Genomic DNA, 15454 nt, shown 5'->3' on the forward strand with positions numbered 1-15454 from the left:
TAATAATGATGAAAACCTGAGGTCTGACTAGATACTAACAAGCTGCCATGCCAACTAGTTTTCTGCCTGAGGCCTACTGGACATGATCCAGTGATGCTATAATCCATGGGATTTATGGTTTTTATTGCTCTCTAACCACATCAGTGTAAATACTGCTGGGCTGTCTCTGCTGTCTTCTCCACCCCCTTTGGCAACTGGCAGGTTTCTTTAATACAAAAGCACAGTGTTCAAGCAGGGTATTTTTTCACCATTATCCATTTGCTTAGGAAATGAGCATCCCTGTGTTACAGGGTGGTTCTGCTTTGAGATCAGCCATGCCTGCTGTTTGCTGTGGGGATGCTGGTGCCGTTGTGTCCATGTCCATTGGCTGGAAGGTTCTCCAGGTTCCCTCCAGAGGATAACAACCTTCGTCTTTTAGCAAAGAAGTGGCGCTCAGAGCTGTCACAGTAACTAGAGTATGACTAAGGACCTTTTAAAAGTCATAAAGAATAATTGCAGCTCAGACCGTAGCATGCCCAGAGGAGTGACATGTGGGAGAGTGACAAAAGCCACCAGTGTTGGGCAGACCAGACAGAGGAAGGAAGGAAGCAGAGGAAAATCTGTACTGGTATTTCTAGAGGGTCATTGCATTCAAATATGTGCTAGTTTGTGAAGCTGAAAGACAAGTTTAGGGAGAGTTGTCCCCTTTCCCCTTGAAGCATCCATAGCCACGTGGGAGGAACTGCCAAATGTGATCTCAAGAAACAGGTGGTATCCTGGGGTATGCAGCAGAATACAAAACATTAAGTGTTCCCACATCTGCTTCAAGACTTTTTTATGGTTTGTTGAAAGGAGTGCTGCCATTTTGTCAGTACTGGGAATTTTTGTTTGATGCAATGCAGTTCAAATACAGCACTCAGTCCTGCCTGAGTAGTCCTGTAATTTAATGAGAAAAATCCCTAATTTTATTTTGTTGTATTTCTTTTCATGGTAAGAAGTGACACATTGCCTAAAAGTGATATATGCTTCTCTCCTATGTTCTGTTGTTGTTCCTAAACCCCTTTTAGTGTGGAGGCTTAAGGCACTGTTTAAAGCTGCTGAGTGGTTGAATTTATAAAATAGATCATCAGCTCATTTGTAAGTATTCCCCCATTTGATATTTCAGCAAGTTCTGGCTTTTCATGGAAACTCTAGCCGCCTGGATATTTTTAGTTTGTTAGATATATGTTTATTTTTGTAAAGACAGCCTGGGATGGTCTTTTTGCCTAGGTGTGCTCCAAGCCCAAGCTGCAGCCTGAAATTAGCGATACTTTGACACCTCAGCACCTCTGTCAGGAGCACAGTTGAAAGAGGGGACAGGAAAAATTGGAACATCAGGGAATAAAGTAGGTTTCTTTAAACTAGAAGACAGAACACCTGGAAAGGCAGGGAGAAGGAACAATAAAGAAGAAAGAGAGAAGAGCTAGGAAAAAAAACCTTGAAACCTGAAGCCTAAAAGGACTTCAGGCCAAGAATAGTTAGCACAGAGACCATATAAAAGCATCTATTCTCTGTTCTCACTTTCCTTATTGCTAGTGAGGGAAAAGTAAAAAAAAAAAGCTAACTTTTTTGGCGTTTTCTAAAGATAGAATAAAAGACAAAGCAGCTTATCCAGTTTTTTACTTGATATTTAAGTCATTACTGTAGCACAAAAACTGCCCTTTAATTGCTGCACTGTAATTGTAGGTATTTGTTTCTTACGCTGCTTAAGGTCACATAAAAACAAATAGAGGTAAAAATAGGTTTGTGTTAAGTGCCTCAATTTTGAAACCATTTTCTGCTAGCTATCTGCAGAGACAGTACTTTCCCTTTAGTCTCCTGGTTTGACTACTCAGTAGATACATTTTTTAATTACCAAATTGGATTTTAGCAGGTGTAGTCAGTTGATGCATTATGGGTATAAGAGATTAGTGTTTAATCCTTCTTTTTATTACTGTGTAGAATGGTATACTTGGGAAAGTATTAAAGGTGCATTGCATACTCCAGAGTACAGAAATGACATTTATTACTGAGTTTTCTTTCAGCTAGCATCATTTAGAAAAAGCTAGTGCAGAACTCTGCAGGGGCCTATAGGCTCATCTATAGAGAAACTGCCTTAAACAATACAGAGTGGAGGAAAACCGAAAGAAACCTTTTTGTGTTTTAAAACAAAAGCAGTTGTCAAAATACAAATACTTTCTCTCTTGAAGATGATTATTCTCTTTTTCTACGTTTTATTTCTTCTAAAATAAAGACAAAGGGGTGTGAAAAGCACAGATCTTTGTGCCAGTGAGTGGTAGAGGCAAGGACTGAAAGGAGTCAGTGAATCAGATATAATTTGGACTCTGTTTGAGATACCAGTCCTGTGTTTTGCTGATGGCTGGTATTCCCGTACTGAAAAGCTGCAGAGGATTTCTATCGAATAGAAAGAACATTATCCCCATTTTCATTCTGGCATGCCTGTTACGACTTTGTTCTGTAAACAAAGAGGATTATGGGAACTGGAAACTAGATGGCATTTTATTGAAGAACTGTGTGAGTCTTTCCCTGTGAATGCAAGAATTAGGCAGTCTGGTGATAGCTACCTATGAAAGAAAATACTTTAAAAATAGACCTTAATTTTTGAATTATTAGAGTTCATAAGGAGGCAGTCTTCATGAATGTAAGGAAGGAGCTTTAATATTTCCCAGTTGTACCTTGCAACAAAATACTTTAAAAGAAAAACTTTCACAGTAATTGTACAAATTAAGAATTAAAAAGAGTATGTTGCAGAAATAGGGAGAGGGAGATTTATGTCCAGTGTTCTTCTGTCATGTAGACTGCCAGATTGCTTTGAAAGTAGGTTATTTTAGGAAACGTGCATATTTATCTATGTAGAACTACCAGTCTCAGGAGTGGGGCAGGAGAGAGAATTGCACTGAATTACGGTTGTGGTAACCAGTACAAATTACTTTTACCAGCATAACATACAACTGTTTATAAAAACTTAGGAGTTTGTACAGTAGACTGCTCAACATACTATTTCCCCAGAATAAAGTCATATATCAGTACTAGGTTTTACCTAATACCTGCTGCAGATCACTTGAACTGCTTTCAATTAATGAAAAAACTGTACAGTATGAATTAAACCTAATTCTTGCAAATCACCTTTCCTTTTAATTATTGTTTTCCTAACTGAATAGACAATTCAGCAAACAGTTCAGTGTGGAAAAGTGGGAAGTTAAGCTGCTATTAGTCAGATCATGAAACACCTAAAGTTGGTAAATAGCTTCAATACATCCTCAGTTTCATCTCAGCTGAAACCTTCTGATGTGACACTTCTTTGCCGCTTGAGAGCTTCATAACCAGGTTTACCCATGGAACCAGGCTGTAAAGATGTTGAAGACAAGTGTAAATAGGATTTAGAAGCAAATGGGCTGTATTTGGCCCTTAGTAAGTGGCAAAACTCCAGTTGGGCTTGCATGACCTGCTGGAGCAGTCCTCTACTCCAGGGGGGCTGGGGTGGCAGAACACAGGGCTCAGTAGAATGCACAGGTTTTCAAAAAAAATTATTGAATTAGCAGGCTTTGGTAAGAAGCTGTCTTTTGACAGGCAGCTTTCTTTTCAAGTGTCACAGCTTGGTTACTGCAGCGAGGCTCAAAATGAGAAGCACTTCGAGATTTTTTGGATGGTCTGGAGTATGGGATAAACTACAGGTCGTAAATATAAAAGCAGAGAAGAAAAAGGGATTACAGAAAAAGACTAGAAGAAACTTTTAGAAACAACGCTGATGTATGGAAATGTCTCTAAAGGATATAATGACAAATGGAATTACAATACAGGTAGGGAAATGCCATTGCCTGAAATAACCTGATTGTATTTAATATTTATTTTGACCCAGTAATTTCCATAGCTAATGTTCTCAGTTTGCAGATGCAAACAACATTTTTCTGGATGATGTAGACAACCCATATATCAGAAAATCAGATATTAAATAATATTTCATAAGATTTTGAGATGGTTTCAGGAAGTTCTAAAATCAGACCAAATTTAAGGGTGGTGATGGAAAAGGCAAGTTAGAATGTATTTTAGTTCTTTGTGATTATAACAGTTCGCCAGGATGTCAAAAACCCAGTTCTTATTGGAGGTCATCTATAATTATAGTAAAGGATGTCTCATGGGCATTACACATGCCACTTCAACAAGCCATGAACTGAAATATGAGCATGTGCACTGTGCCAGTAGGACTAACAGATCATCTTACAGATACAGAAGTAACCAGTATGAATAAATTACTAATTTATAGAGTAAGAGCATGGGGGGGGACATTATATGGAGTTTCTCATATAGTTTTCTCCAGCTTCTCTCTCTGAGAAGTAAAGACTTGTTTAATACACAGTGTTCTTGGAAAGTGTTCAGATATTGAGTATGCAGATGGCTAGACAGTTCAAGCAGAATGTTTCCATATAGTTTCTCCATCTGTCAAAAGGTAAAAGTGGTATCTAGTAGGTAGTTGTACCTAAGGTACTTTCTTATTCTGTTTATTTTGTCTGTTGCAAAACGATCCCAAGTGGATTAAATAGCTGTAGGTTTTCTGGTTTATGATGCACACTCTTAACTGTGTTGCTGAAGAACATGTGTTGTTAGCACTTGACATGTGTTGCAATTTTCCGTGATGTCTTACTAAGTGAGCCTGTGCCTTGAGGTTGGTGCTTAGGCATTGAGAAGAGCATTCAAGAGGAATAGTGTTCTAACAAATTTACAGAAGGAAGCACACTAGTGTGCTTGTGTGCATGTGGATCTTATCTAGATGTGAATTGAATTATTTTCTAAGTGCTCAAAATCCACATGACAAACTCAGTCTCACAATCAAAACGAGTAATTAAAATTTTGTATTAATATTCTATGTTGCACATGAATATTTATGTTCATGAAATAATGTACAATGGGCTGTATTATTAACATCAGGTTTTTTGCTCAATCCTTGTTTGGTTCAAGTAATTCTGATATTATTTGCCTAGGACACAAAGAGCAGAAGCATGTTGTTGAAGAGTGCAAACCAACATGAGTAGCTGTATTTTATAGATATTATAAATCATTCATCTCATTAGACCTGAGCATGAGTGGTGGCAATCTCTAGTGCACTTTAAATGAATTTGCATGTCTAGTTCTTAATGTTTTGTACACTACACGTGTATGCATAGGTTGTAATTACTTCCATGCAAGAGTGTTAAACTGAAAGCTTCCTTTAATACCATGGAGCTGTAGGCTTTCATTTTGCAATGTCATAGTCTCAGAGGTCTTCTTTTATTCTTTATTTAAAAGAATATACTTGCCTTGGTTTTAAGACAAGAGAAAACTCAAATTAGGATATGAATGGTCTTTTGTCTTAGGGTATAATATTTAATAGTAATTATATGCTAATACTAAATACAATTTTTCTTCTGTTTGAAGCCCCAACATTTATAAATCCTTGTGTACAGCCCTGTTTTGAGCATGTGAACTGAATGCATTTACTCCCATGTTGCATATTATTGCTTTTCTATGACCAAAAGTATTCTCTTTAAAACTGAAACAGTTGTCTTTGAGTTTGATTGAATACTTCCCAGGGCTTTCAAATACAATACTTATAAAAAGCAAATGCTTTCAGAAGATGCACAGGATGCTCAAAAATACTTAAAAATATGTGAGTTATTTTTACAGATTATGATACTCTTATCTAATCATTTATGCAGAGTGTTATTAAAAAGCAGTAAAATCAGATACTTGATTACTCTATTGCATATAAAGTGACTAAGATTCTGCAGATTATATCTAGTAAACCTTTTTCCAAGTGGGAAAAAAATCTGCGATTGATCTGTCAACATAAAGTGACTTGTGGAAAGTATGCCTCCCTTTCCTGTGGTTTTTAGAAAAGAACATGGTTGCATAAGCAGTCATTAGTCACAGTAAAAAAAATATTTCCTGTAGCATTTTTGCAAAAAAAGTCTTTGCCTGAAAACCTACTGTCAGAAATCACTCTTTGTTCATACTAGTTGAACACTGAAAAATGAAGCAAAGTGATCTAAATCGAATTTACAAGACTGATAACCATGTGGTTGGGGGGAGAATAGCTACTGCACAACCTGTACTCTGTCAAGGGAATTTAATTATAGATGGTTATACTTGACTGTAATTCGTTAATGTGTGCTCCTTGCAAAGGGAGAATAATTCTCACATTGACAATTTTATATGTTTTTACCAGGATACTGTCAGAGGAAGGGATTTTCATTGAATTTCATAATACACAGTCGCCTGGGGAAAGAATATCAATGAAGTGGCTAGCAGGGTGGATTTTTTTGTTTTATTTTTGTGCTACTGGAGTCTGTATGTAAGGAGATGGGGGGAAAGAAATCTTCTTCTTTATGAATTTGAATATCTAAAATAGGAATATATTCTGCTACTGTGCAATTGTTAGGAAATATTTTTTATAAAATATTGTTGTGATATTTTGGTCTTTCAGACCATAATGACAAATATTCATTTTAGCTTTCACCTTTTTGAGGAACAGTAATGATCAAAGTTTATATTAATCTTCATTCTCTTTCCCACTCTTGTACTTTTCGGAAGTAAGTCTGAGAAGAGCCAGAGGTAGAGCTGGCCTTGCTGTTTGTCCTTTTGGTCAAGACACTTTTCTGGAAAGCAGATTTTGAGAGCAGTTGTAGTTGAGGTGGTTTTTTTGTTGTTTTTTTGACTTATGTGAACTGCTTCTGAGAGGTTTGTTTGTGAACAGTGGTGGCATTTTGAGGATGCCCAGCTTCCTCCATGCTTGGGGTCTCAGTCATCTGTGCCTCTGTAACAAACTACAAATAGCACTGTTTAATAGTCCAGTCATTACATTCTTATATCATTAGATGTGGTGACTTTGGAGTAAGCTCTTCTTGGACATCTTTTTATTTCTGTGCTGGGTAAGAATTACGGAATTAGAACTGTGGTAATTTCTACACACTGGAGTAGTTTCTTTAAGTAACAGCTTTATATTCTTGGCTTAGTCATGCATGTTCCCATTTGGCTGTTGCATTTCAACCTAGCGTTGCAGTGGACTGACTCAAGCTGCAAGGCCCAGGTTGAAAAAAGTGGGAAGTCAATGGGATGGTTAACATCTGGGAACTAGAACTTCTGCCTGTCAATTTTCTCTTCCTGTGTGAACAGCAAACCAGAGGATCTGTCATCTCCAAATTCTGCAGACCTGTAGCCTGTAGATTATAGGGAAGGAAGTCATTGTACCTGATAAAGCAGGTAGGATGGACTTGAGGTGCCATAGGAATTGCTTAAATATATGAAAACTTATACGAGAGGCTGAATATTTAGTAGAGTTTTAGAAAACCACTCTCTTTGCTTATGAGGAAGACCAGAGGCAAACTCTCCAAGGATCATCACAGGAGTAGCCCTGCTGGTGAGGCTTCAGCCTTTTACCCAGGCAGATTTGTTCTTTCAGGGCTCAGTGCTTTGTGGCCATGGCATGCTCTTCTCCCCAAGGTGCTGCTGGCCTTTCACAGGAAAGACCTTTAGACTCTGGGATCTGTCTGGAAAGAGCAGTATCCCTGCCCAGTTCAGCAAGATTAAAATTAAGAAGGTTGATGGTATATCATTTATTTAGAATAGTGCTGTGCTTTGTCTCCTTTTTGTATCTGATGGACCCTTTTAAAATTCAGTCTTTTCTGTCAGGAGAGCGCAAATGGGGAATTCTGGATAACTGAAAGGGTGCAATAAGGAAAGAAATTTAGTCTGATATCTGAACATCAGCTTGGTCCTTAAAGTTCAAATACAAAAAAGCATGATTCTTCTTAGTACCTTGCTGAAAACAGTGCATTACAGAAGAAAGCATATGATGCATGACATTTAGTAGTGATTTTTCTTGAGAGGGACCTTTAGGTTTTGAAGCTAAATAGTTTTTGCATGGTTTAGCACAATATAAAAAGTGCGATAACTGAAATGAGGCATAAAGCCTCATTTCGTCTTCATCTTCACTATGTGGATTTCAGCACAACCTTCATAATGGTATTTTGCACTTCTATTGCCCATACAATCAAAATATTTCATAATGCTTTAGAAACATTAAAGACTGATCATTGGTTATAAAAGCACGCTTTCATTTTTTTACTTACTATTATTTGCAGTAACCCAGAAGATAAGTGGTGGTGAAAAGAATTGGGTAGAGAAGGCAGTAACCTGTTACCAGTTCTGTTTTGTGCACAACACATCGTTATCTCTACATTCGATTTTGCTGACTTCCTGTTCCAGTGTGTGTCTTTCAGGCACAACAAAAGGAAGAAGGGAGGAAATTAAACAAGAATAGGTAATTCCTAAGTAGATAAAGGGACATGTGTGGTACAGAATATAGCTTAAAAAAATACAAACAAACAACCACGAAAATCCAAACCAAAAGAAAAACTCAAGGTCGTTAACTTAAGTTTTCTCTATGAGGCATTTACTGCCTCCTCCATCTTGTCAGTGAGGGGCAAAGAAACTCAATCCCAGAACTCATAAGTAGTCTTCCTGAGATGGCACAGCTGAATCACAGGCTGGTGTGGGCACAGAATTTAATATTTTTAACATATTTCAGGGTTTCTGCCTTACTCCCATTGGCAGAGAGAGTGTGCTGGAAACACAGTTGTGTTTGCAGTTATGGTTGCAGTGTAACTAAATTTATTGAGTGTTTTTAATTAATCAGCTTGACTGGGTCTTTGTGAAGCTTGAGATGCAAACCCAACTCAATGTACCAACAGAAATGTACCATAGGGCATGGAAGGAGATGGTTTTCTTGCTGGTGGTGGGGTAAATTTGTAGGAGGGAGGCCATTCCTGTCTACGGTTAAAATTTCTGCCTAGCAATCCACAGAGGAATAACATTGTTAGGTGGCATGGACTGACTGGTAAAGTGCAAGTCCTTACTTGTAACAGCATGTGATAATAGCAGCAGCAAGTTAAGTATCTCTGCTTTTGAGTTTGTTCTTAGTGCATTTGATGTCATAGTGAATTCAAGTGGGCCACTTTATCAATTTTTTTTGTTTGTTTGTTTGCCATTTTATGTCTGTTTTACAGTGAAGTTTCGAAGCTGTGATGGAAACAAGAAAATACACTTCGGTAGCAGTGAGCCAGAAGATTTCAGAGTAGGTGAAGATGGTGTGGTCTATGCAGAGCGAAGCTTTCAACTTTCAGCGGAGCCCACTGAGTTTGTCGTGTCTGCTCAAGACGAGGAAACCCAGCAAGAATGGCAAATGAGGGTGAAGCTAACCCCTGAACCAGCCTTTACAGGGGCTTCAGAAAAGGTAAAACAAGAGCTTAGCGCAGCCTGTATAAATGTATCTCCACAAAGAGGCCTAAAAATAGGGGTTTAATTTTGCCTGTCTTGAACTTCTCCATAAACCAGCTTATTAACGGACACCTAGTGCATGCAGAGCTGGAGCTTTAGAAGGAACTTTGATTGTCTTTTATTCTGTAATTTTGCTAAGGCATGGAAGGACATGCCTGTTTAACTATATAGGATTCTTCCTGTTTGAGCTTTTTGTTTGTATAGCTTGAGATTTATACCTGAATTTAAGTCTCACACAGCCATTTCTTTATTTTAAATTGCTTGAAAGTATTATAGTATTTATTCAAGCGGTTAAATATAACCACAAAATAAACAAATCTCTGATAGAATGCATCAGTTACATTTATTAGATGGGAACTGTAGATTTACAGCAGTAAGTAGGAAAGCACTTCAGGCAGGAATATTGGCTTTGTCTTGTCCCGTCATAATCAAATTGGAGACTGTAAATTATTCATGATTCCAGCACTACTTGGTAAGGAAGATAGTCTCCCTCTGCTGGAAGCTGCCATAGGATAAACCATGTACTGTAGCAAAAATCAGACATAGCAATATGCAATTAGCAATGTATTTACTTTAGAAAAACGTATTAGGTTGTTTACCTTTTTCTGTCATATTACTTGTTGCCTGCTGTTTCTTGCCTTCTCCTTAGTGAAGGAGAAGTGCTTAGTTTACACATGAAGAACAAAATTTATTCACAGATTAACATACCTGTAATAGGTACACATTGAAGATTTAAGCATAATGCTAAAGTAGGTAATGTGGTTATGGAATACATTTTTCCTGAGAACACACTGGAGACCACTGTTGTGTAATCCTGTTATTTGTTTGCTTACTTGGTGATTGTGTTAAATTTGTTAAGGCATAATTTTAACAATGGAAATACTGTCATTTTGTTCATGGAAGCATAGTAAAAGAGCAGATGCTCAAATGTGCCAGCACATGCCCTGTTTATTCCAAAGACACTATTCAGGTGTCCTTACCATCAGCATGTAGAGGAGTAGAATCTGGCCTTCAACTGGGGGTCTGTTCATACTTTGTGATGTAGTTGCTTAGATTAAAAAAAAGTTATTATTTTAAAAGATTTGGAAGATGTTTTTGACACCCTTCCAACCTTAAGCAAGCTAGCAGTGTATGCTGTCATCCAAAGGATGAAGTGACTGCAGATATAGAAGGGAATAGGAAGGAAATGTTGACACCCAGCAGAGATTAATGCCCAGTGTGTAAAGTGGGTCATCAACTGCATCCATCATGGCTGACATAGGTTTAAAATAATTACAGCATTAATTCTATGGGATTTAATAGGGTCATAAATATTTGAGACATTCCTTACCAGTATGTATTAAACTTCTCTTGGAACTCAAATTACATTATAGCACACCCAGATCTAAATTTAGAGTACAGTAGTACATTACCTGAACTGAAGCTCTAGCTAATGAGAAATACATAAAGGCATACTATTAAATTCTGCAAAATATTAACTACTTCTCAGAAAGTGCCAGATAGTTTACACAGTAGTGCCATGTTATAAATGGTTTATAATTCCCTTTCTCTTCCTACTTAAGTGAGGAAAAAAAGGGTTCTTATAATTTTGCAGTGAAGTCATAAATAATATTGTTTTTTTTTCAAACTGCACTGTGAATGCAAATAAAGCAGTTCGATGAACATAGAGGTAAGACAGTCTTTCAGTCAATTATGTAATTGTACCTGAGTTACTTTATAATGTCTGCTGGTAATTCTCCTTCTAATATGTGCTTAATTTTATCTTGTACCTGGGAAAGGACCAAAGGAAAATTGAAGAAATCATATTTCCATGGCAACAATACAAGCATAGCAGCTCTCTGAAGAGGCAGAAGAGAGACTGGGTTATTCCTCCAATCAACCTACCAGAAAATTCCAAAGGACCTTTTCCTCAAGAATTAGTTAGGGTAAGGAAGTTAATAGAAGTGTGGTTTTCAGTGTCCCTCAGAGTGCTCTTGAAGAGATTTTGTGTAAATGATGTCTCGTTCATCATCCAGATAGTTATCAGAGTCTTTTGGGTTGGTTTCTTTTTGCTACCTCTGCATTGCATGCTGGGATGCATCTAATTTCCTGGGGTTTAACTTGTTCCTATGCATCTCTGATGGAAGATGACCTTGCTTTGGGTGTTAAGTGTTAAGGGCTATCTGTGCTGGTTCGGGAGTTCTCCAGTCTCCTGCACTGGAGTTCTTTGCCTGGGAAATGGTGTGGAAGTGAGCAGGAAGCAGAGTGCACCAGGAGACCAAAGGAAATTGGATCTCATGGGGTGAGGACAGCAGCTCCTCCACAGGATTCTGTTGCCCAGAAGTGGCTACTGCAAGGAGCCACTGCAGGAGCCAGCCTCTTCTGGGCTGACTTCCAACTATGGTACTGGCTGGTCGTGATCAATTTGTTGAACTTGGCAGAACATTAGCCCAAGTAGATAGGACACAGTTTCACTCTGTTCTGTTTTATGTGTGCCCTGGTGATTCAGCTGCTCCTCACAGATGCACTGCCCCTCAGTTGTTTCCTTGGAATATGAAACAAGTTCAACGTATAAGCAAAAATAGCAAGTTTCTAAAGAGCTGGCCTGTCATGGAAGAGAGCCTGTAGCTTTGGGCTGAGAAGGTATAAGAGAAGGGGAGAAACACAAATCACACTTGTAATTTCCTGTGTGATTTTATGATACTATATGTTTTCTCTAAAATCTAAGCAATTCTGCTTAAAGTATTTCCTTGTTTTTGTTTAACACAAGTAATTTTTATTTTGAGGAATAAACAGGGATAATTTTACATTTCTGAATGTCCTTTGGCCAATTTCTAACAAAGAGTGCTGTTAAGAACTTCAGACTTTATACCAACAGTGTACCATTTCCAGAATAATTGTTTTTGCAAGTACATCTTAGGGAGCAAGGAGAAAATAAATAGAGCTGCTGCTTGTCTCAGCAGCAGTCCCATCCTGCACTTGTTTGTAGCTAATGTAAACTTCATCTTTTTGACACACAGATTAGGTCCGATCGTGATAAAAGCCTCTCGCTGCGGTACAGTGTGACTGGCCCAGGAGCTGACCAGCCTCCAACAGGCATCTTCATCATCAACCCCATCTCAGGACAGCTGTCTGTGACGAAGCCTTTAGACCGGGAGCAGATTGCTTCTTTTCATGTAAGAGTTTAATTTACCACAAATCAGATTATCAAATTGAAGATGAACATCTGCTTGAACATGACTTGAGCAGCCAGCATTCAGTTTTGTATGAGATATGATTTGAAGAGTTTGTAGCAGATTTGTATTTATTGTACTTAATAAGGCTAACTCTTACTATATTTAAGCAGCTTAAATACATTAACATATGTAAACAGTGATTAAATGTATTTAGGTAAAGTAATTTTAAAAGAATGAAATATGGGTACTGTGGCTTATATTTCAAGTGCAGGCCATTGATCACAGTCTCCACTGAATTGTATACTTTCCAAAAGTTTATTTTTAATTCAGCAACTTAAATTAGGATGTGACTGCTATTAGAATTGCTGCAGCTGTGATTTGAGAAATGGATGGGATGAATAACGTACCAATATTTATTTTAGGGGCAAATCTAAGCATTTTAATAGAATTGTAAATTAGGCCTATCAGCTTATGAAAATGATATTCTTTGCTCTAAAAAAATTGACAAAGTAGACCACAGATTCCAGTACCAGTGGAAAAGGAAAGTTGCAAGGAAGAAGGGGAGAGCAGGCTGTGACCTAAAGTTTGCTGTGCTTCTGGGAAACCATGCTGAAATCACCCAGCTCCTGGAGAGAGTTTTCCAGCCTGTTGTGGATTAAAACACTCCTTGCCTTGTGCTCTGGGGAGCCCTTTGAGTGCTGCTCCCAAACAGAGGGCTCAGCAGGAGGCATTTGGGGGGGAGGTGTGGGTGAAAGGATCTCAAACAACAGCTCTGGCATGCATAAGATTTAAGCTGAGAGTTTGACATTGGCTATTCAGGAATTGCTGACTTAGGAATTTACATTTATATGAGTAATTTCCAGTGGTGAGTTAATAATGCCATATTGCTTCTTTCTAGTAGTTTTGTAGCCATAAGGTATGTGTATATATAGCATGGGCATCAGCAGGACTGCTATAGGAGAAAGTTGCTCTTTTCCCTAGCAATGGCCACACTCTGGTCTAAATACAAAGATTTACATTTAAATCTGCGTATTTTTAGAGAATGTTTTCTAATAGTCATTATTAAAACCAGAATTCTGTATGACAGTAGGCACTAGTAGTAATCAAAACTGCATGATCTAACGTAATTTTTATAAAATCAAAAGAGAAAATCTGCATCTTAGAATAGTTTGGAAGTCTGAACATCAGTTCCGTTAGCAACTTGGAAATGTAAAAGGTCAATATGAGGGAGCAGTGGCAGATAACAAAATACACTGAGCTAAAAATGTCTGGTCTGAAACTTCTTGTCACTATTACTATATTTATTTGCACCTGTACGTTGTGCAAATTCTAATACTTTTAATGATTTTTGCAGCTGAGAGCACACGCAGTGGATGTAAATGGAAACCAGGTGGAAAATCCTATTGACATTGTTATTAATGTCATTGACATGAATGACAATAGACCTGAATTCTTACACCAGGTTTGGAATGGGACAGTCCCGGAGGGATCAAAGCCAGGTAATGCAAATGACTTTTGGGAGGCAGAGGTATTATTTTGAAGTATCATATTTACAGTACATTTTGAAGGTGTGATGAAGGGAGTGCCTTCAGACCTTATAGTACTTTGAAAGGTGTCTTGAGTGTGATGAGCAAAATCTCAGATACTCTATCTTCTTACTTCACTCTATTTTTAATGCACTTTTTAGCATGCTGGGATTCATTTCCAAAAGGCAAAATTGCTATGTGCATGAACTAAAACCAGGGGAGGCTTTAAGTATATGACTTCTGGTTCATGGTTTTGAAAATCCTAATTATAACATCACATTTCTTACATTTATTTTTATGATGGACATTGATGTTCATTTACTTGACAGGGCAGGGTATAAGAGACTTCCAAAATGTCACTAGATACAGTTCTAGTTCTGATTCCCAGAAGCTTTGCAAATACTGGGATTTGAAATCAGTGTCATTTGAATTCTTGAGAAAACCTAAGTGTTGTTCAGATCTCATTAAAATTCTAATCAGCTCAGACTAAAGTTTGCGCTATGGTTGAAGCCACTTCCTTAATTTGTCAGAAGTGCAAAATGAAAGGTTAGCACCAGAAATGTGTTTATGTGTTTTCTAACTTTGCAGTGTTTACTTGGCATTTGAGATCTATCTCAAAGACTTTTGAAAGAGTATTATTTATATTGATTTTCAGTCACTATCAGTATGTCCACCAATTCTGAACAATAAGTATATTTTCCTTGGCCCAATTAATAACATAAGTATCTAAACATTAGATGTTCTCTTGTTACAGAAATGTTATTTGTGGCAGAACTGTAGGGTTTCATTGTTTATGTAGCTTCTTCAGTTATAAGCAAATCTAGTCTTTTATAAACATAGAGTATTTTTATCTCCTCTTATGTATTTTAATTACTCTGTTGGTGAGTCTTGATTTTAGCCAGTTTGTTTTAAGTAAAGAAGGAATGTGCAGATTTTACCAAAAGAAATATGTGCTATGACCACTGCTCGTAAAGTGATACTGTATAATCTGAGTGTAAACTGTTTATATAACATCAATTATTTATCCTGCTGCTAGGGACCTACGTGATGACTGTTACTGCCATCGATGCTGATGATCCCAATGCCCAGAATGGGATGCTGAGATACAGAATCTTGTCACAGGCCCCGAGCAGCCCCTCTCCAAACATGTTTACAATCAACAACGAGACTGGTGACATTATCACTGTAGCAGCTGGGCTTGACAGAGAGGTAGGGCAGGTCTTAATCCCATGGGCTGGGTTGCACTTAATATTGTAAAGATGCATGACTCGATGTGGTGGGTGGATGAGAGGGTGGACATGAGCTGACAGTGTGCACCTTCAGGCTGTCATACCCAGGGTTGCATCAGCAGCAGCATGGCCAGCAGGTCAAGGGAGGTAGTTCTCCTCCTCGGTTCTGCTCCTGTGAGACCTGGCGTGCTGCATCCAGATCTGGGGTTCTCAG

General features: G+C 38.0%; 1 protein-coding gene across 4 annotated transcripts in view; it reads left to right on the forward strand.

The window, feature by feature from the left end:
• CDH2 (cadherin 2) overlaps positions 1 to 15454 on the forward strand; it is a 114674-nt gene that overhangs the window by 67427 nt on the left and 31793 nt on the right. For all 4 annotated transcript variants that reach the window (XM_068190046.1, XM_068190056.1, XM_068190060.1 and 1 more), the window contains 5 exons: positions 9060 to 9286; positions 11109 to 11255; positions 12330 to 12485; positions 13840 to 13984; positions 15048 to 15220. In XM_068190046.1, the coding sequence (XP_068046147.1) occupies positions 9060 to 9286; positions 11109 to 11255; positions 12330 to 12485; positions 13840 to 13984; positions 15048 to 15220 (848 nt within the window). The remainder of the gene's footprint in view (positions 1 to 9059; positions 9287 to 11108; positions 11256 to 12329; positions 12486 to 13839; positions 13985 to 15047; positions 15221 to 15454) is intronic.

Source organism: Anomalospiza imberbis, chromosome 1 (genome assembly GCF_031753505.1).
Source record: "Anomalospiza imberbis isolate Cuckoo-Finch-1a 21T00152 chromosome 1, ASM3175350v1, whole genome shotgun sequence".
Classification (NCBI taxonomy): Eukaryota; Metazoa; Chordata; class Aves; order Passeriformes; family Viduidae; genus Anomalospiza; species Anomalospiza imberbis.